Raw genomic sequence first — 21,458 nt, 5'->3', positions numbered from 1 at the left:
GCCCTGCCTGGCCTCTTTAAAATCACTTTCATTTTAAATCTCCAAGTATCCCCTCCTCTCCCCTCCCCCACCCCTCTTCTCCTGCTGAATAAAGAAAATAGAACAATTTATAATTTGCACAAGAAAATTTTTCAGGTTAGAAGGATTTTTTTTTTTTTTTTTTAGAGCATGCAGCTTGCTAAATCTGCAGGAAACAGGTGTTTTGTTTAGTCTTTTACAGTCACTGCAAGAAAACCATGGCATAAACATTTAATAATCTAGGCAAGGAGATGGGGTAGGGGGCGGGAGGGGGGAGAAGCAATCTGTGTCTTTAATTTTCTTTTCTGAAAGGGGAAAGTCTGCATAGCAATGACAGGATCACTTGTTCATGCCTTTAATGTGCGATCTGTTTTCTCCAGTGGAGGGCACTCAGTGTATCGCAAACTAGAACATAAGCACCAACAAGCTCCAGAGCATCATCGCTCTCTGGAAAGCCTTCTGAATTAGACAAGAGCTGCCTCTCAGCACAGCTACAAAACACTTTAAACCTGACCAGCTAAATGGATAAACCTATCCTGCATAGCTTTTAAACTGGGCTCGTCTTATACAGCACAGGAGGCCTGTCTGCTTCAAGAACTGGAGAGCTGGAAGATGGATTGCTGTGTCTGGGAATGGCAAAAGGCAGCAGAATAAGGGATGCTAGGTACCGGGGAAGATTTTCTTATTCCTCCCAGAGAAGTTGGCTTACCTTCATGGTGTGCTATTGCTTTTACGTGCAGATTGCCGGTTAATGCTATTTGTCCTCTAAAGACTTTCACAATGGCTCTGAGAGCTTAGGGTCCCCCCGCATCTCCTCTGTACCCCCATCCCTGGTTCTGTCTTCCCCACCCCCATCCCCTTCCCCATCCCTTCCTTCCCTCATCCCCAAAATTCTTGCTTGTCCTCTCTAGGGAACTTTGTGTGGGTTACTGGCATGCACGCCGGATGGTGGTGATGTGACGGGCAGCTGTGCTGTGACATGAAGGTTGCAATGGTTTAAAGAAAGGAGACCAATTTAAAAAAAAAAATACCACAAAAGCAAGAGTGAGACAGAGAGGAGAAAACAGCTGGAGGAAGAAAAAGGGGAAACATTTGTGGATGACAAAAGGATGGGTAAGTGAACTTTTGCTGTATCCTTCTTAGCACAGTTGCAACTGTGCAGTATATTTTTCAGTCAGATTATTTGCTGTTCAAGAGGGAGAACAGTCTAAACAGCAGCAGTGCATTTCTTTGCCAGGTGACTCACTGTACTTGCTATTATATTTTTAGATCATGTTTCCCCCTTCTTTCCTCCTGCAGTCTTTTTATATGTAATGAATTAAATGCATGCAGTGAGTTAAGGACTGTACAAAGTACATTCACAATCTATACAACCCACCCACACACCTCTATATACATAGATAAGTACACACACACACACACATATATATATATATATATCCATGAGAGATACACATAGGATTTCTTCTGGATTTATATTCATATTAAATAAGCCTGTAGATCTCCTATGCAGGCTGTCAGGAAGCATGTTTAACACTTTGCAGCTTGTGAGGAGTGTGTGTATGTGTGTGTGTGGGGAGGGGGGGGGGAGAAACGGGTACTGGATTTTGTTGTATAGGAGGTTTTGAAAAGGCTCACTGGATATCTGAAATGATATCCCTAATGTAGCTGCTAGATTTCCAGCAGTCATTTGCCAGTCTTATTTTTTCAAGTGTGACAGGTTTATTTCCCCCACCCTCACTCCAGTCTATAATAGCTCAAACATATTTCTGGGCTGCTTTTGGCACAAAAGCAATAGTGAAAGATCAGGATTTAAATTAAAAACCTAGCCATTAAAGTGAAAGGCAGAGACACATAGTCAGGGGCTTTTTGGATTAAGAATTCTTGCACTGATTGCCTCTTGGTTTAAAATTGGACCATAAAAGCAAATAACTGCAGCACAGTATTTGAGTGTGTGTGTCTGTGTGTGTGAGAGACAGACGCGCACACAAATAAGAAAGCCACTATTTGTAGAGGAGATAAATTCTTCTGATGGAAGAAAGCAGCCTAATTGTGAGTAAGATTACAACTCTGGGGAGAGCCGGTGGTCCCAAAATTATTACAGCCTTTGAGAAAGTGTGTGCGCCTCTGTGTGTGTGTGTGTTGGATTTTCTGAGACGTCTTCTCATGGTTATTCAGAGAATGTAGAAAATGTGACTATGCTCACCTAACAGCATTAATACCAAATAACCAATCTGATATCTGAAGTGCAAAATATTAAAATCAGCAGCAGTGAGGTGAGGGATTCAGATTCAAATTTCACTCTTTAAACTTTGTAGTTTTTGCTACTCTTAAGGCAACATTCCTATATAAGTTTATATATATTTACCTACAGTGTATACAATATACACATATATAGTGTTATAAATTTATCGATAGATATAAGCTAAGCGTGAATAAATATGCACGTGTATATATATTTTAATCACAATCATTTTATTATGAAATATGCGTGTTAATGTAACTATCAGCATATCATCTGGGTCCGGGACAAATGTTATATGATATAGATACACATCTATGTTTGTGTGACGTGTGCATGTATGGAAATGAGAAGTCACTGAAATGCAGTCTCAGAAGTATGATTCAGAACGCTGTTCGGTAACATCTAATGTTCCATTATGCAATAGAGACACATTATAAAAGCAAGGGACAAAGTTTATTATATATTGATCCACTTGCGGTAGCTCTTATTTTATATTAATTGTTTGGGATTGGACTACGAAAGATTTACCTGCAGTTGGGTTTATTAAGGACCATTTTACTTGTTGAGCTACCAGAAGCTGTCTCTCATTTCCTTTTCCGATAGTACTGTACAGTGAATTCAGCACAGTGACTTGACAAATATGTGTATTGCTAAAGCCTCAGCTTCTAATGATAGGCTATACCAGCTGCGAAGAGTGCTGATGTACAGGAGAACAAGTGACTAGGAAATGGGTTCCCAGTCATCCTAAGGGGTCATAAATCACACAAAAGTAATTTGAATAACAAGAGCAGTGGGGGTGTGAGGGAAGGTAGGATAGGAACTCAAAAAAACCAAAAAAAACCAGACAGACATACAACGAACATTGCAAGAAAGGAGCCAAATGGGTTGTCTTCAAATTAACTGTACCACAAATGCCTTAGCAGAAACCCCATTGACGTTAGTAATCTGCTGATGGTTTATTTTAATAGCTTTGCACTGGACATTTGTCTTCTTTTTAATATTGTAGGTTTCCATTTAATTAAGCAGCTGAGAGGCATGAGTGTGGTGTTCGTGCTGCTGCCTACGGTGCTGTTTCTTATGCTCGCAGGGGCTCAGCGAGCTTGCCCCAAGAACTGCAGATGTGATGGCAAAATTGTGTACTGTGAATCGCATGCGTTCAGAGATATCCCTCAGAATATTTCTGGAGGGTCTCAAGGCTTATCGCTACGGTACAACAGCATCCAGAAGCTTAAATCAAATCAGTTTGCAGGCCTGAATCAGCTCATATGGCTTTATCTTGACCATAATTACATCAGCTCCGTGGACGAGGATGCGTTTCAGGGGATCCGTCGGCTGAAGGAATTAATTCTGAGCTCCAACAAAATTACCCATCTGCACAACAAAACATTTCACCCGGTCCCCAATCTCCGCAATCTGGACCTTTCTTACAACAAGTTGCAGGTGTTGCAATCTGAGCAATTTAAGGGCCTTCGCAAACTCTTGATCTTGCACTTGCGGTCGAACTCGTTGAAAACTGTGCCAATCAGAGTTTTTCAAGACTGCCGAAATCTCGATTTTCTGGATTTGGGCTACAACCGTCTGCGGAGTTTATCCCGTAATGCTTTCGCTGGCCTCTTGAAGCTCACAGAGCTCCACTTGGAGCACAATCAGTTTTCGAAGATCAACTTTGCCCACTTTCCACGCCTCTTCAACCTCCGCTCCATTTATTTGCAATGGAATAGGATCCGGTCTCTTAACCAAGGGCTAACATGGACTTGGAGTTCCTTGCACAACTTGGATTTATCGGGGAATGACATCACTGGGATAGAACCTGGGACCTTCAAATGCCTGCCCAACCTGCAAAAGCTGAACTTGGATTCCAACAAACTCACCAACATCTCTCAGGAGACTGTCAATGCGTGGATCTCGCTAATATCCATCACTCTGTCCGGAAATATGTGGGAATGTACTCGAAGCATTTGCCCTCTTGTTACTTGGCTTAAGAATTTCAAGGGAAATAAAGAAAGCACTATGATATGTGCGGGCCCTAAGCAAATCCAGGGCGAAAAGGTGGGCGATGCTGTGGAAACATATAATATCTGTGCCGAAATCCAGGTTGTGGTCACTGAAAGATCATACCAGCCACCTAAAACTCCCCAGAGACCTCTCTTTATCCCCAAACCTACCATTTCCAAACTGGAAAACCATCAAATGACCTCTGTGATACCCACTCCTTCTCCAGACTTACCTACGCCTGGAGCAGAGCCAGAGTATGAGCATGTTTCCTTTCATAAAATCATTGCTGGGAGTGTCGCCCTCTTTCTTTCAGTGGCTATGATTTTGTTGGTTATCTACGTGTCTTGGAAGCGGTACCCAGCCAGCATGAAACAACTGCAGCAACACTCTCTCATGAAGAGGCGCAGGAAAAAGGCCAGAGAGTCCGAAAGGCAAATGAACTCCCCTTTACAGGAGTATTACGTGGACTACAAGCCGACAAACTCTGAGACCATGGATGTATCTGTTAATGGATCTGGGCCCTGCACATATACCATCTCTGGCTCCAGGGAATGTGAGGTATGAACCATGATCCTCCTAAAACCATTTCAGCTGCTGAGAAGGAGAGGTAAATGTTTGAAGCTCTTGAGGTGTTTCTAATCACAAGAAAGATTAATGAGCCTTTTTGCTTTTGGGTTTGCTCAGTGTGAAAGGTTATTTAATTAAATTACAACAATCAGGGAAGTGACAGCTATTTTCAACAGTTTAAACTTGAGAGAAGTTCGTTCAAGGATGAGATTAAGTTGGAATAAACAGCCATGTTAAAGGCATATGAGGCCTGATTCTCCTCTTGCATGTACCCCTTTTACACTGGTGTAACTCTATTGGCTTTACGAGAGTCACTCCCCAATTGGAGGGGATTAAGGCCCCTGCTATTTAAGAGAGTGCAGATAGACTAGTAGTATTAAACAAGTGTTTATATCAGAGTTTATGCCAGATCACATCACAAAAATGGACTCATAAAGATGATGCTGTTTAAACTTGTTACTAGCATTTCCACATTTGGTCCCTGATTCAGCAAACCACATAAGCACAATGGCACCATTATAGTTAAGCACTGCTTAACTGCTTTGCTGAATAATGATGGATTTAAGCACTTGTTTATGTGCTTTGCTGAACTGGGGTCGTGAAGAAGACCCAAGTCAAAAGATACGTTTGCAAGTGCCGGATATTTTTGCCATAAACTTTCAGTGGATACGCCTCAATTGTGGTCAAGAGAGTTGTACCCTCTTACGCCAGGTGTCACTTTGGTTCTGAGTGTTTGGTAGATACAGGCAGGAATAGCCATCATTGTCTGTGTCCCAGGTTCTTTAACTTTGTCAGCTTAAAGTTGAGCTGTCAGACATTTTCTGTAACTATTTGAACGTGGATAAACAGAAAGGGGGGTTGCTTTTGATCACCGCTGCTCATTTATACACGGTAAAAAGGATTTCTGCAATTACAGTGTGTCCTATTAGCAACTAATACTTGGTAACTTAATGTTGTGTGTGCTCTACTGGTATTAAAACAATGGTGGCCCATTGTTGTTACGGAGACCCGAACAGGAAACGTTAAGTGTGTGTTGTGCCTGATTCACATCCCTCATATTTCCACTGACGTCAGTGGGTCAGGTTGAAATCAGAAGACAGTTTGGCCAGTCTCTTTGAAAACCAGACATGTTTAAAGATTAAGGCCAAGTATTTTTTTAAAGTCGATAGTGATTTTGGTGACCAACTGGAGATACTTTCCAAGGGCCTGATTTTTAGAGGCTAGTTATTCCACGCTTTCTGGAAATAGCGCCCCTTTATGGTGTCTCAAGTTGGGCATCCAAAATCACCACTTGCTTTTGGAACATGTTGGCCTAAAAGAGGCTGATGAGAAAAAGTGAAAGGCTGTGATTTGTGGTTATTTTTCTTAGAGCAAGATCCCTGTTGAAAATGAATGACCTGTGACATCCGTCACTGCCATCAAAAGTAATTGAGAAAGAAGGTGCAAATTCTGCTGCCAGCAACGCCGGTGGAAAACAACTGAAGTCAATGGAATTACTCTGGGTTTGCACTGGGGGCACTGGGAGTGCAATTTGACTCACAAGGTCTAATTCTGTTCTCATGCAGGTTTTATACCTGTGTAATTCCATTAACTTCAGTGACGTTCCTTTTTATTTACACCAGAGGAACTCGGAGGAGAATTAGGTCCCTCTAAGGCATGATTCAAAGCCTATTGAAATCAAAGGAACTACTATAATGGCGTCAGTGCATAGAAGATGCTATCTATATTTTAGGTTTGAAAATAAATTATACTGGTGTGAAATCATGGCATCCAAACTGAAAGTTGTGGGTCCTCTCTGGGCAATTAACACGGTGTTTATATGGCATAATTTCTTCATGCTGCAGTTGATCTTAATGCAAAATTAAAGGCTGAGTCAGGCCATGGTGAGGCTGCTATAAACCAAACAGAGGCCACCTGCTTGCAATACATTGGTTTAGTATGTGTTTGATACAATTGATTGCTAAAAAAAAATAATTTAAGCAAGATTTTCAAACCATTTGCCTTGCCAGTGTTTCTTATAAAAGATGGCAAAGGCAACATAACTTTTGACAGCACATTTTCAAATCTTATCCTGCAGTTCGAAGGCTTTGATAACTGAATGTTCATAATCAAACTATAGACGTTCAGAGGCATAGAAGCAGTGATGACATTTAATGGGAACATTTGCACTCTCTTTAAATGCAGTCTCACGTAGTGAGCTAGACTTTCAGCTGCTGAAAGTCAATGTCGCTCCGCTACCCACAGTAGAACTACAAACGTTTTCATCCGATGAGGATCTGGCGCTGTAACTTTTGTGTTTTAGTTACGAGAGAATGTTCTGAATCCTAAATGTGTGCACTGGAGAAGTATAGATTTATTGGACCAGATTCAGGATGTGACCTATAGTTTTCCATTTGGATATAAGATAGGATGAATATTATGTTCTTCGGGCTGAATTTTGCTCTGTTACACCATTGCAAATCTGGAATAACCAGTAAGTTCTGATTTGAACCAATGTAAGTGGGAGCAGAATTTGGCTCTATATATCGAGGACCATTTAAATGGAAGTCAGGGCTTACAAGGCCAAGAGGGAAAATGTTAGCCAGCTTTAGCCAGTGTTTCCTGCTTAGTTGGGTGAGTGATATTTTTTACCACTAAATAACAATCCAGTCTTGAAGAATATTGAAGAGGAAAAGTGCAGAGGAGAATCCAGGGTCAATTTGGTAGAGGAATCTGGTAGAGGCCAGACCCTAGCTGATGTAAATTGGTGTGGTTCCATTAACTTCAGTGGAGCTAGGCTGAAAATCTTGCCCTGCATTCATGGTGAGACTTGTTATTTCAGCCAGGGTTGACCGCAGTTAATCACATGGGTCATGATCTTCCAAAGACATTAATAACCTTTGTTCATGTGAACGGTCCTATTCTCAATCTCTCCTTAAAGCTCACCTGTGCTGTGATACTAAGAACACACTAGACAATGGCTGGGCAACTGGTGTGTGGCAGCCACTGCTTTTCCTGCTACTCACTAATGTCTTGCTGTTGTCATGGGCTCCAACTCTCTGTTTCTTACATCTCTTCTTGTAGCTCTTGTCTCTCGTCCTATACTTGGATTGTGAGTGGTTTGGGGTTGGGGCTGCCTTTTTGTTATTGCCTATGTAGTGCCGAGTGCCCTGGAGCACCATTCTCTGACTTCAGGTGCTACTGCAATGCAAATATTAAATAATAATTTGCTTCAGTGCTTCTACTCATGTGAGTAAAGTTAAGCGCGTGCATGTTGGCAAGGTTCAGGCTATAGACTGTGTATTCTGTGGGCCTGATAATCAGCTGGTGTTAATCAGTGAATCTACATTGAAATCCATGAAGCTACTTCAGTTTACAGTTGCTGGGAATCTGGCCTTGTATTTGCGCAATGACTTATTGAACATTCGCTGTTTCAGTGCAGAAGTCTCAGGGAGACATTAAAGCACCTGATCATCGAAGACACATGTAGCCTCCATAAGCCCTTCCTCGGCTTGGATTTAACATTCTTCGTCTCCATAGCTACCAGGTTCCATTTGTAGAAGGGTAGATATGCACCGTGCAGTCCTCATAAATTGGAAATAAAAATCACAGTATATTAAGCAATAAAAGGTTTCATAATTGGGGGGAAATGGGAATGGAATATATGATTAATAATTAAATACTCAGGCAGATATATTTCTGAAAGGGCCCCTATTTTGTAAGGGAGAGAGAGTCATAAATCAGGGCTATCATTTCCCACAGGTCTGACTGGCTCATTCCATGTGCCCAAGCTCAGCTTTCGCGAAGAAGAAAGATTTAGAGGGAAAAGAAGGTCAAGCTCTCATAATGAAGTGCTAGTATTTTGAAGGACACATTGAAGTTGCTCAACGTTTTTTTATTGATTTTACTATTTTTTTCCTTTAAATCTTTGTCTGCCTCCAAAAACCCTTAAAAGCAAAAGCAACCATCTCCGCACTTGAAAAATGTGTGTGCTGCAGGAGGGAAATGATGAATTAACGACCCCGTTGCATTATAACCCGGGGAACGTGCTGGCATGTTCTAACACTGGGAGTTAGAAGATGATTTCCAAGACTGGGCTAGGGTTGCATAGGCTCTGTCTGATCACCTATTGCTTTTGCTGTACGGATCCCATAATTAGACGTACCCAGCTAGACTACAGATACAGACGCCATATTTGCTCATACATAACTAGCACTGACACAAGGCACCTGGGTACTCATTTAGGCCCTAAAGTAGCAGAGCAATTAAGCAGATCAGGAGATGCATTGACTCCAGCAGGACTATTCACACCCTTAAAGCAGCTCATGTTCTTAAGTGGTCGACGGAATCAGGACCGTATCCTGTAAATAGGGGAATAAATTGCATGGCCACATTTTCAAAATGGCCTTTTTTTGTTTAAGTGAAACAAGGAGAATTTTACCTCCAGTTTTACAAATATAGAGCCAAATTCAAACCTCTTATAAATGGGTGAAACTCCACCGGGATCAATGGTATATAATTGGTTACACCTGGCCCAAAGTGTTCCACTTAGCTGTCTGGCAAGGCTTATGATTTTGGCTCCTACCACTCTGTTAGCAGACTGCAGCTAGCTTCCTTTGGCACTTGCGTTGAACACCTGTGTGTGCACATACTTCATCTCTCTCATTTGTACGCTACTGTTCACACCTCTACAGTGAAAAGGCAATTTTCTCAGCCATAGAATCATAGAGTATCAGGGTTGGAAGGGACCTCAGGAGGTCATCTAGTGCAACCCCCTGCTCAAAGCAGGACCAATCCCCAACTAAATCATCCCAGCCAGGGCTTTGTCAAGCCTGGCCTTAGAAATATCTAGGGAAGGAGATTCCACCACCTCCCTAGGTAACGCATTCCAGTGTTTCACCACCCTCCTAGTGAAAAAGTTTTTCCTAATATCCAACCTAGACCTACCCCACTGCAACTTGAGACCATTACTCCTCGTTCTGTCATCAGCTACCACTGAGAACAGTCTAGATCCATCCTCTTTGGAATCCCCTTTCAGGTAGTTGAAAGCAGCTATCAAATCCCCCCTCATTCTTCTCTTCCACAGACTAAACAATCCCAGTTCCCTCAGCCTCTCCTCATAAGTCATGTGTTCCAGTCCCCTCATCATTTTTGTTGCCCTCCGCTGGACTCGTTCCAATTTTTCCACGTAACATAACATGTCCCATGCAAATACACACTGAGATGGAACCCTGCTACAAAAAACCCACTGCTAGCAGAAGTGTCTTCACCTACTGATCCTCACCCCCATGCAGGTACTTAACACAAGGCCTATGCGCTGGTTAAGTTACATTTTAGCCCTGGAAATAGGCCAGCTATTGGGACATAAGTGATGCATGCAGGCCTAGTGCAGGACTTCTGTGGAGGAATAAGTTCATCATTTGCTATTAGCAGGGATGGTGTCCGTAGCCTTTGTTTGCCAGAAGCTGCGAATGGGCAATAAGGGATGGATCACGTGATGATGACCTGTTCTGTTCATGTCCTCTGGAGCACCTGGCCTTGGCCACTGTCGGAAGACAGGATACTGGGCTAGATGGACCTTTGGTCTGACCCAGTATGGCCGTTTCTATGTTCTTATGAATAAATTTAACCTTTAATAACCAACTTAATTTTGGCTCGCAAAAACCTCTGTGAAGACTAAAGAACCTTATTTTTAAAGATAAGTTTAAGTTCTTATGTAAAAATAGCCTCATCAGGTCTGCCCCCCTGTGTGAGAGACCTATCTGCTTTCTTTGGTGACAAAACCAAGACTTTACTGCTTTTTACTCCCATTAGCCATGCAAAGGTAATGCAGCTATAACTGAGTGAACTTGAGTCTAGTTCAAATTCATAGAATATCAAGGTTGGAAGGGACCTCAGGAGGTCATCTAGTCCAACCCCCTGCTCAAAATTCTTGTGCATCTTCAAGAGAGATGTTCCTGGAGTTCCAGTGAGGTAGATGATCTTATTCCATTCTTCTTCTTAGCATATGTGCAACGTGCCTCAGGTGGCACGTGACCAGGATTCATCACCAAATTTAGTCAGTTGGTTGGAGCATTAGCTTGGCTGGGCTGGGAACTGACAGGGAGTGCGACGTGAACACTGATCCATGTCCCTCCTTATCCCATTGAAGGCACACAGGATGACTTAAGTGTCACTAGGGGAATAATTTGAAGATCCTGGGGTCACATGGTAGGAAATAAAGACTTCATTTGGCCTGCACAACATACGGTGATGTCCGAGAAGGGAAGAACCCAACTTGACTTATGAATCTCAGGGCAAGTTTGCGAGGCTGCAGTTGTATATGTTTTCACTGTAAACTGAGCACAGCTGATGTGAAAAGCATTGAGCTGCAATTGACTTAGAACCCCACAATGCCACTTTTACACATTCTCTTTGCAGTCTAACCACATTTCATCAGTTGACAAACAAGGCCACCTGTTCAGGTAGAAGAACATCATCTGCATTATGCTCCTGTGCCTTTCACTGGGGTGAAAGCCAAGCCATTTGTCATTTTCAATGATATGTACTAAATCAGTCACATTAAATAATACTCATCCAGAATTTCACCTCTTCTACTCTTGCTATTGGACAAGGATAGACCTACTAAAGGAATCCTAATGTATGCGCACCAGTTGAGACACTATGGCCTGTGCCTTTTAAGCGTAATTTAGAAGGAAATGTTGACATACTAGTGACATTTACTATCTATTTATTTAAGCACCAACAATGTTCATATAAGACACAAATATTAAGGTAACCTATTACAGGCTAAGGTTGTAATTCTGCAAAGATTTTAATGTGTGCTTAACTTGGCATCAGTGAGATTGCTCACATATATCATGGGAAATATGTGCCTTTGTAGGATCATGGCATAAAACAGAGAGAAAATGGAACACAAATGGAAAACCCCAAGAAGGGAATAACTTGTAGGGCTTTAAACAATTGTTGCTCTTATTTCTTGTTTGTTCGCTTCTTGTGGAGGGAATCTTTAGCAAGGGTTTGACTGCAGAGAGAATAGTGGCTTGGGGAAGTGGGACAAGAATGGTATTCCATACCTAAAGAATGGCATAGAAATGAGAGGGTCAAGAGATGACTGGATCAAGGAGGCTGCCATTGTTAGCACCGAAACCCTCTGAAGGCATCATTCTAGATACGGCCAAAGATAATGATTCCCTTTATGATTAGTATTTGTTGGAGTATCTGAGAATGGACATAATGAATTTAGGTTCCTTGCACCCCCGTTCAACTGTTGTGCTTCCTGGTCTTTTTCTGCTAATTATGGTTAGGCTGCCATCTTACCCACTGCATGTGTCATGTTCACCAGTACAAATGGTGAACCTTCACTTCCTGCTAAATGCAGATGCTCCTGAAAAGGCTCTGTGTTTGCATGAGGAAATCGAATGGGGAGAAAGGTAATGTGGTTTTCTTTCATGAAATATTTCCCATGGAAAATGTTTCAATGTATAAGTGCTGGATTGTATGAAGGAGGTGAGAATTTTTAATGTTGTAGGGTACAGCAGCAGGCAGACGACCTCAAGCTCAAAGCGGTTGGAAGGTTGTCTGAGTGAAGACAGGGTAAGTCTTGGAAAGGTCCTCGGGATTTGGCCCAGTTGTAGGAATTGGTGCTTTGAGAAAGGAAGCCTATGCGTTAGAATGTCAACAACACACGAGAGAGGGATCTGTAGTTATACGTGCTCTGGGTCAGATTTTTAAGTGCTCAGTGTTTACAAATGAGGCCATGTTTTTAAATGAGCTCAGCTACTGTTTAAGCATCATAGTAAGTGGCTAGATTTTCAAAAGCATCATCATGCTTCTGGCAGTCTGGCCATATGTACCACGTTGGCAGCTTCTGGATGTAGAACTCTCTTGAGAATCATATTAGGTCCTTGTTTAAGTATTTAAGTGGGAGCTGAACCTTCTAAAAATCTGGGCCAAACTGTGTGCACTGCTGAGCCCCTGGAAATCCCACTCTGTTGTTCGTTTCCTTTTGTATAAAGCTGAATGAAAAACGGGGATCTGAAATGATGGGGCCTTCAATTGCAAAGAAGAGTTTCTTGGGTTTTTTTAAAGCGTAAATGCATGAGGAGAAGTAGCTCATGGTGGTGTCCCATGGCAGACTCCTCTCTGCCTCTTCCCACAGGAAAAGGCCTGATACTACAGACATCATCCAATAGAGAAATCATTTCTCAGTGGTGATGCTCTGGAGAGAAGACCATGGCACTTTACATGGGCCCTGTTAGCAAGGTATATGAGCACCTCATGGTATTTAATCTCACAACATCCGTGTGAGGGAGGCCAGTGCTATTCTCCCCATTTTACAGATGGGGAATTGCAGAACACAGTGACTTGCCCAAGTTCCTACAGGAAGCCTGTGGTGGAGCAAGGAATTTGAACCTAGGTGTCCCAAGTCCATGGTGTACCCTAACCACTGGGCAACCCTTTCTGTCTAACCACGTTGCATCCGATAAGCTCTTGCCAATATTTATCAATCAGAGGTTGATAATTAAATAACCTGCAGCTCTCAAAGTGCACCAAATCCTACCCGACTTATAAAACATTCCTGCACTGGTCAGAGGAAAATCACGGGTGTGGTTTCTCTTCCTATAATCATCCCCCCTCTTAGTATTAGAAATACCACGTGTGTTTTATACATGGTAAGGACTGATGAAACAGATAGGACACTGTATTGGAAAAGCTTTGTCCAAGAAGAAAAATACTTGCACTCCTATTATAATCACCCGTGAAAAATCCCTGTGTTGGTGGAATTGTGCAGCTTGCCCTCTTCCTCTCTCACATCCTTTTCTCTCTTCCCCTTCTTCTCCCTCTGCTGCAGCCTGTGATGTGCTGCCAGTATTTTAACTTTTTTTTTTTCCATTTTAAGCCCATGATGCAGCTCAGGCTAGAGGGAAAATGTTCACAGAAGAAGGTTGAAATTTGTGGAACCTATGAGTTTGTTTTTCCCTTGAAAAATAAAAATGCTTTCTGTAAAGAATGCAAACAAGCTCATTAGCACGTGTCCTGTGGCTGGAAATATGTGTTCAGTTGTAGTTCTTGAATAACATACAGGGCCTGACACTCTCTGACACTATGGCCTGTTTGCTCCGCATCGCTCCTGCCAGCGTGAGGTGAATTTAAATGTAATTTACACCCACTGTGCAACTTCTGTACATTGCTAGTGAGGTGTAAAGGGGGCTCGGTGTCAATGAGAATAAGGCCTATTGAGTATAGCTCAGAGTTTGACTTCTGGAGTGAGGCGATGTGGCTTACAGTCCTTGTAGGAGGATCAGGAGAGTTGTCCTTCCCAGGAATGTTTTTTGAGATTTTCTGGAACTCTCTACAATCTGTACCATGCCAAAGGCTAACGTTTGCCTCTCATAGAGTGGCAAGGATGATTGTGTGTAACAGACTAGACCAGTGTATACTGCATCCTTCCTTTTTTTGGCTGGTCCACTGGAAGAGAAGTCTACGACGATTTCCGATTGAGAGAGTTAGTTCTGTAGCTCAAGTGGTAAAGATCTGTGCTAAGTTGCTGAAGGTCTGGGTTTCAGACCTTTCTCATGATCCAGGTAGGGTGGTCATTAGTATCCAAAGTGAGGCTGCGCTCCACTGGTGATAAAGAAAGTGCCCAACCCTGCCTTCAAAATAGTGGTGAAGTTTTAACAGGGGCACATTTCTGCTGACGCCCTGAGCATCGAGGACTGGAACACGGACAGTAGAGTTCTGTTGTTGCCGTGATTGGGGCCTTGGCCTTTCTCGGGAAAATGAGAAAACCAAATCTAACTGAAGGTTACCTTCATGTTATCCCCAGGTACCATTCCCATCTGATGATCGCAGAGTAGGTCTTCCAAATGAGGGATGCAGCAATGGTGTTCCAGCAAAGGTCTCCAAAACAGCAGCCACAACAGAGCACGGAGGGCCACTTGGAAATGGGCTATTAACTGACTACTATTTCTGACTGAGACAATTTTGAGATTCCCATCTAAAACTCTGACTCTGAGCGACCGTTGTCCACCTGCTGTCTTTCTCTACATGAATGTGTGATGCTCTCCTAGTAGATGGGTCCCTTATCCTCTGTGTCCAGCTAAAGAACCTTTCTTCTAACTCAAGGAGTAGTCATGTGACTTTTGAAGCTGAGACTCTAGGGTTCAAATCTCAGCTCTGCATGTGTGTGATAATTATCTATTGATCAATATCTGTAGATCATAACCCGTATGAGTTACAGGCTTGAGTTACACAGAATAAATGCGTGATCAGTCCTCCATATTATAGATAAACATTTTGACATGAAAAATCCCTGTATGCTTTGTTTACAGCACCATTGACTTCCTGGTACTTGGTCATTTCAAGCCAGGTATTTTAGGACTGAACACAGATGGGTTGCAGTGGTAAACATTTCAGACACTAATCAGCTTTTATCACATCTGTCTGTGCTGCAGCCAAATAAGCTAGATTGCTTGTAGCCCTCCCTGTGTATACAAAAAAACAAAATGGATCAATTCCCAGGGAATTCCTAGGAGCTCCTGCCACTTTACCTAGCAGCGAGTTTACAGCTATCCAAGACCTGGAGTGTGGGGGCTGGGGAGTATTAGCCTATGTGGGTGGACTCTGTAATGAATTAGTTTTGCCTTGTTACCATGAAGCTGCGTGGGGAGAATGCACGAAGTGGAAAGCTCTAACTGCTGAAGATCTCAGCAGTATTCTTGCCAGGCTGTCTCTGAAAGGAAGGCACTGTGTATGCATGTCCAAGATGAGGGAAGGATGGAAAGGCCCAGGAGATAATGATGATCTATAATCAGCTACCGTGCCTGTGGTGTAGGGCCCTGGGCAATTGCCCTGCTTCCTACCCCCTACCGCTGGCCCGGGCTTTTAGTCTTCTGAATATGCAGAAAAACAGTTGTTGTGGCACTGGTGGGCCATAGAACTTTTATAGCCTGTTGGAGGGGCTCGGAAAGAAAAAGGTTGAAAACCCCTGATGTAGCCATACGCTGAAATGTCGTTGGGTAGGACACGGGAAGTTCATAGTGATTAAAAATGCACTAAATCCTCTCTAAAAGCTTTGTGATTTAAGTCAGTATCTCTGATGTCAAGATGAGTTCACCTAAACAACGGTTCCTAATAGCATCATCTGAACTTGTTGGAAAGTTCTGTGTAGTTTAAAGGGGAAAAAAAAACCCACTGAAAACTGGATTGGGGGATGCTTTCTAAGCATTGCGTTAAAGTGGTTTCGTTCGAACAAGGTAAATTAAAAGAAAAAATACCTCAGTCTTTAAACGTATGACAGCTACAAATATTAAAGTCCCTGGGAATAATGAGGACTAAATATGTATTTGCTGTGTCGACCAATGGTTCTCAAACAGGGGTTTGGGGCCCCCCTGGGGGGGGCACGAGCTGGTTTCAGGGCGTCTGCAAAGCATGGCTGGCATTAGACGTGCTAGGGCCCAGGGCCGAAAGCTGAAGCCCCACCATACAGGACTGCAGCCCGGGGCCCTGAGCTCCAGCATCTGGGGCTAAAGCCTGAGCAACTTAGTTTCATGGCGCCCTTTGTGGCGTGGTCCCCTGGGCAGTTGCCCTGCTTCCTATCCCTTCATGCCAGCCGTAGCTTTTACACGGAGAAAAACAATTGTCGTGGCACAGGTGGGCTGTGGAGTTTGTTTAGCATGTTGAGGGGGGGCCTCAGAAAGGAAAAGGCTGAGAACTCCTGATATAGACGGTCTCAGCACAGAGAGGAAGGACCCTGGGGCCGTGAAGTCTGAACTGCCTGTGGCAAGCGACCCTTTTGAGTGAGGCAAGGGGCATGTTGGCAAGACTTTGGTGTGGATTCTTGACCTAGTCGTTGCCCATTTTGTATCTGTTCTATAGCTATAAAATACCTACTTTTTGATATAGTACTTTCTATTTGTAGCTTTCAGCGCACTTTATTTTAGGTAAGTAGCATTATCCCCATTTTATACAAAAGGAAAACTGGGGCACAGAAGTGATACCACTTGCCGACTGTTACCGAGCAGGCTAGTGGCAGAACTGGAAATAGAGCGCAGTGCTCTTCGGTCATAGACCAGAGCCCTATCTACCACCTCTTTAGTCTCAAGGCCTGACTACTTGTCTCCTTTCACTAATTCTGTATTCAGTTAAAAATAAAGAAACAAAGAAAGGTCTTTCTAGATTATTTCTTTGATCAGTGATGTACGAAACAAATTCCTTTTCCGTTAAATAACACTGACATATGTTACATCTTCCTAATCGAGATGGTTCTAGGCCAAAACCCTACATTCAAGCGTTCCCAAACTATGGGGAGTTTGTCAGGAAGAATCAAGAACTCAGGTCATGGGCGTTTGGCTCTTGGATCTGCCATTGACCTGCACCATAAGTCACTTCTTGTCCATGCTTCTGTTTCTCCTCCCACCCTTTGTCTTATCTATGAAGACTGAGCTTTTTGCAGCAGGGACTCTCTTATTATGTGTTTCTACAGCACCTACAACAATGGGGCTCCAATCTTGGTTGGAGCTTCTAGGCACTACTGTGGTACAGATAATAATCATCCAGACCTGGCCCCATCACATTACTGACTCCTTGTTCTTCATCCAAGGGTGTGCCTACGCTACGGTTAGACATCTGCGGCTGGCCTGTGCCAGCTGACTTGGGCTTATGGGGCTTGGGCCGCAAAGCTTTTTAATTGTAGACATTTGGGCTCAGATTGCAGCCTGAACTCTGGGATCTTGCCATCTCGCAGGGTCCTGAAGCCCAAGCCTGAATGTCTGCGCTGCAATTAAATAGCCCCTTAGTCTGAGCCCAAGTCAGTGGCAGATTTTTAATTGCAGTGTAGACACACCCTCAAATTCTTGTCTTCACCTACCAATCCCTCTGCAGCTCTGCCATTCCTGTATCTTTGATCTGGCCTTTCATAGCGTCAGTCTCCACCCCTACACTCTTTCAGTTACGCCAGGCAATGCTGCATTCATCTGCTTCTGCCACAATTGTCTGTCTTGACTCAGCTTATCACCTCCCTCACCATTCAGCTGCCCTAGCTGTGTCTGCTCTTGAACCAGTGCCACATGAATTTTAGCCTGCTCGGATCCCCTGTGAGCTGTAAAGGAGAGATTGGGGCCCTTTGCTTCACTATAACCGCCATTCATTTCCAACACCTGGGTCTGCGTTTGTGGACAGCTGCACAGACCCTGGGCTGAGTTTCACTCTCGGTATAGTAAGCTACTCGGAAAATGAATATCTAAGCAGCTGAAATTAAGGGAAGGAAGCTTTGAAAAGCTGACCTGTCCATATTTATCCCATCGCGTCTTCTTCGATCAAGCATATGGGTAGGAACAACCTGCTCATTTTGACTCAATAGCCTGCTTTTACTTTACACTACCATCTGCTACAAAGCGATAACGACTAGTTTTAAGTCAAGCTTGAAGGCAAAAGCTTGGGGGTGAGGGGAGAAGTTAAGTGTTACGTTCCATCCTCTAGTCCCCTCTGCTGCAAACAAGCAAGGAATTGGCAAGATGCTTCCAGATGTTCTTTCAGTGTGGTGTCGCTCCCCCATCTCCAGGTGCAGCATCTCTGAATGCTGATCTCCAGTGGAACCCTACTCGTCCAACTACTCTCCAACTGATAATTTTGCTTACTTAAATCATGGCTAACTGATATGAGATTTTTCCCCCCCTATCCACTCTAACCCCCTTATTTATCTGAGTGCTTTTGACATGCAATATAGGGTTGAACTTTGAGAATGTGTATTGACTGTGGTCCTCCTTAAAATAAACAAAACAAATCTTTTCAGTTGCCTGACAGATGGATCGATCCTTCATTACCAAGGTTTGCTGGGTAATATTCTATGGCCCATGTTATGCAGGAAATTAGACTAGATGATCCTAGTAGCCTTAACAATCTAGCTAGGTTTCTTTCTCTCTTACTCGGTGAAATGCAAGTGCATGGAGCATAGTCATGTAATTCTTTCTCTCTTTCTTTCTCTCTTTTATTTAAATGTCTCCCTACTCTATAGTATCTGAGTGCTTCCTAATGATTTAAAAATGGAAATTAAAATAACTGTCTTTCTTCCTTGTCAGTCTGTGGGAGAAAGAGCTTCATTTGTCGAGAGGGAATTTTATTCTTTGTCTTGTCTGTGTGCATGTAAATAAGTGTTCTCTGTGTGAGAAGAACGAAATGAGGGAAAGGTAAACTGAACAACTGAGTTTTGATTCTGAAATTGTCGAGTTCTATTGTCATGACAGTTTGTCTCTATATAAGTTTAAACAACACTACAGAATGTTATAGACTCCTAGACTTTAAGGTCAGAAGGGACCTTCGTGATCATCTAGTTTGACCTCGTGCACATTGCAAGCCATAGAACCTCACCCACTTCCAACCTCTGGCTGAGTTACTGAAGTCCTCAAATCATGGCTTAAAGATTTCAAGTTACAGAGAATTCACCATTTACGCTCGTTTAAACCTGCAAGTAACCCATGCCCCATGCTACAGAGGAAGGCAAAAAAACAAAACAAAACCCAGGGTCTCAGCCAATCTGACCTGGGGGAAAATTTCTTCCTGTCCCCAAATATGGTGATCAGTTAAACCCTGAGGGATGTGGGCAAGACCCACCAGCCAGACACTTGGGAAAGAATTCTCTGTAGTAGCTCAGAGTCCTCCCCATCTAGTGTCCCATCTCTAGCAGTTGGGGATTTTTGCTTCTGGCAGTTGCCAATGGGCTACATGCCATTGTAGGCAATCTCATCATACTATCCCCTCTACAAACGTACCAAGCTCAGTCGTGAATCCAGTTAGATTTTTTCTTTCCCCACTGCTCCCCTTGGAAGGCTGTTCCAGAGCTTCACTGCTCAGATAGTTAGAAACCTTCGCCTGATTTGCAAGTTTTTAAGTGTCCGTGCTGAATGTTACATTTATTGTGGGTGTGTTGTGTGTCCTTGACTTCACTGCAAAGGGCAGAACACAGATCCAGCGTGCAAAAATTTTCAAGTACGATCAATAGGTTTAACACAGTGGTTTTCCACCTTTTTTTTTTCATTTAGTAATACATTTTCATTCCCTAATATATTTTGAACAGAGGTGTGGACAACTTTTGGAAATCTTAGACGTAGTCTGCGGACCCCCATGTTGAAAACCACTGATATAATATATTGTCAGAAAAGCACATTGTATGATCTTATTAAAAGAGACCTTCATCCTGAGTTTATGCAAAGACAATGAGACAAAAAATAATGAAATTTCTGCCCTAAGCCTGGTTATATCTGACATACACTCTACCCATTTCAGTAAACAAGCCACTGGATTGAAATTCTTTAGTTGAGAAGACAGAGACTCCTCAGATGCTATTTAACAAGCCTGCAATAGAAAGTTGTTAAAAAAAAAAAAAGGGAGAAACGAGTTTAAGCACTGCACAAAAACTCAGCATAATCATATTATTATTATTTTTATTATCATTACTATTAAGGTACTGACTAAAAGCTCCAGCTGAAATCATTGAACTAGGCACTGTACAAACATGTAATAAGAGCACATTGGAGCACTGATGATCTACGTAAACGAGAATGACACAGGATGGGAAGGGAAACGGACACATGAGGTAATGTGGTTTGCCCAGCGTGACACAACAGCTCAGTGGGAGAACCAGGAATAGAACCCAACTTTTCAGAGACCTTTTCCAGTGCCCTAGCCAAGGGACCACTCTGCTTTTCACACTTGTATGTCCATTGAACTTGTTTAATTGAAGGTCCATCCCACGATTGGGACCTAGACAAATTGGAGGATTGGGCCAAAAGAAATCTCATGAGGTTCAACAAGGACAAGTGCAGAGTCCTGCACTTAGGGCGGAAGAATCCAATGCACCGCTACAGACTAGGGACCAAATGGCTAGGCAGCAGTTCTGCAGAGAAGGACCTAGGGGTGACAGTGGACGAAAAGCTGGATATGAGTCAACAGTGTGCCCTTGTTGCCAAGAAGGCCAATGGCATTTTGGAATGTATAAGTAGGGGCATTGCCAGCAGATCGAGGGACGGGATCGTTCCCCTCTATTCGACATTGGTGAGGCCTCATCTGGAGTACTGTGTCTAGTTTTGGGCCCCACACGACAAGAAGGATGTGGAAAAATTGGAGAGAATCCAGCGAAGGGCAACAAAAATGATTAGGGATCTGGAACACATGACTTATGAGGAGAGGCTGAGGGAACTGGGATTGTTTAGTCTGTGGAAGAGAAGAATGAGGGGGGATTTGAGAGCTGCTTTCAACTACCTGAAAGGTGGATCCAAAGAGGATGGATCTAGACTATTCTCAGTGATAGCAGATGACAGGACAAGGAGTAATGGTCTCAAGTTGCAGTGGGGAAGATTTAGGTTGGATATTAGGAAAAACTTTTTCACTAGGAGGTTGGTGAAACACTGGAATGCGTTACCTAGGGAGGTGGTGGAATCCCCTTCCTTAGAAGTTTTTAAGGCCAGGCTTGACAAAGCCCTGGCTGGGATGATTTAGTTGGGGATTGGTCCTGCTCTGGGCGGGGGGGTTGGACTGGATGGCCTCCAGAGGTCCCTTCTGGCTCTGATATTCTATGATTCTATGAAATGGGATGGAACTAAGATGGGGAAATAAAGACAGAGTATCAGAGGGTGGTGAAGCACTAGAATGGGTT

At 43.1% G+C, this 21,458-nt stretch overlaps 1 protein-coding gene across 5 annotated transcripts in view; it reads left to right on the top strand.

Annotated features, from left to right (window-relative positions):
* LRRTM4 (leucine rich repeat transmembrane neuronal 4) overlaps window positions 1-21,458 on the top strand; it is a 977,774-nt gene that overhangs the window by 581,208 nt on the left and 375,108 nt on the right. For 3 of the 5 annotated variants that reach the window (XM_074940079.1, XM_074940082.1, XM_074940081.1), the window contains 2 exons: window positions 930-1,131; window positions 3,270-4,816. In XM_074940079.1, coding sequence (XP_074796180.1) covers window positions 1,128-1,131; window positions 3,270-4,816 — 1,551 coding nt within the window. In that variant the 5' untranslated portion in view covers window positions 930-1,127. Of the gene's footprint in view, window positions 1-380; window positions 683-873; window positions 1,132-3,269; window positions 4,866-21,458 lie in introns of those variants that run through there. The other 2 variants (XM_074940080.1, XM_074940083.1) reach the window with 2 other exon arrangements.

Source organism: Natator depressus, chromosome 26 (genome assembly GCF_965152275.1).
Source record: "Natator depressus isolate rNatDep1 chromosome 26, rNatDep2.hap1, whole genome shotgun sequence".
Taxonomy (NCBI): Eukaryota; Metazoa; Chordata; order Testudines; family Cheloniidae; genus Natator; species Natator depressus.
Note: the sequence above shows the minus strand (reverse complement) of the source record. Positions and strands in the feature narration are given on the sequence as shown.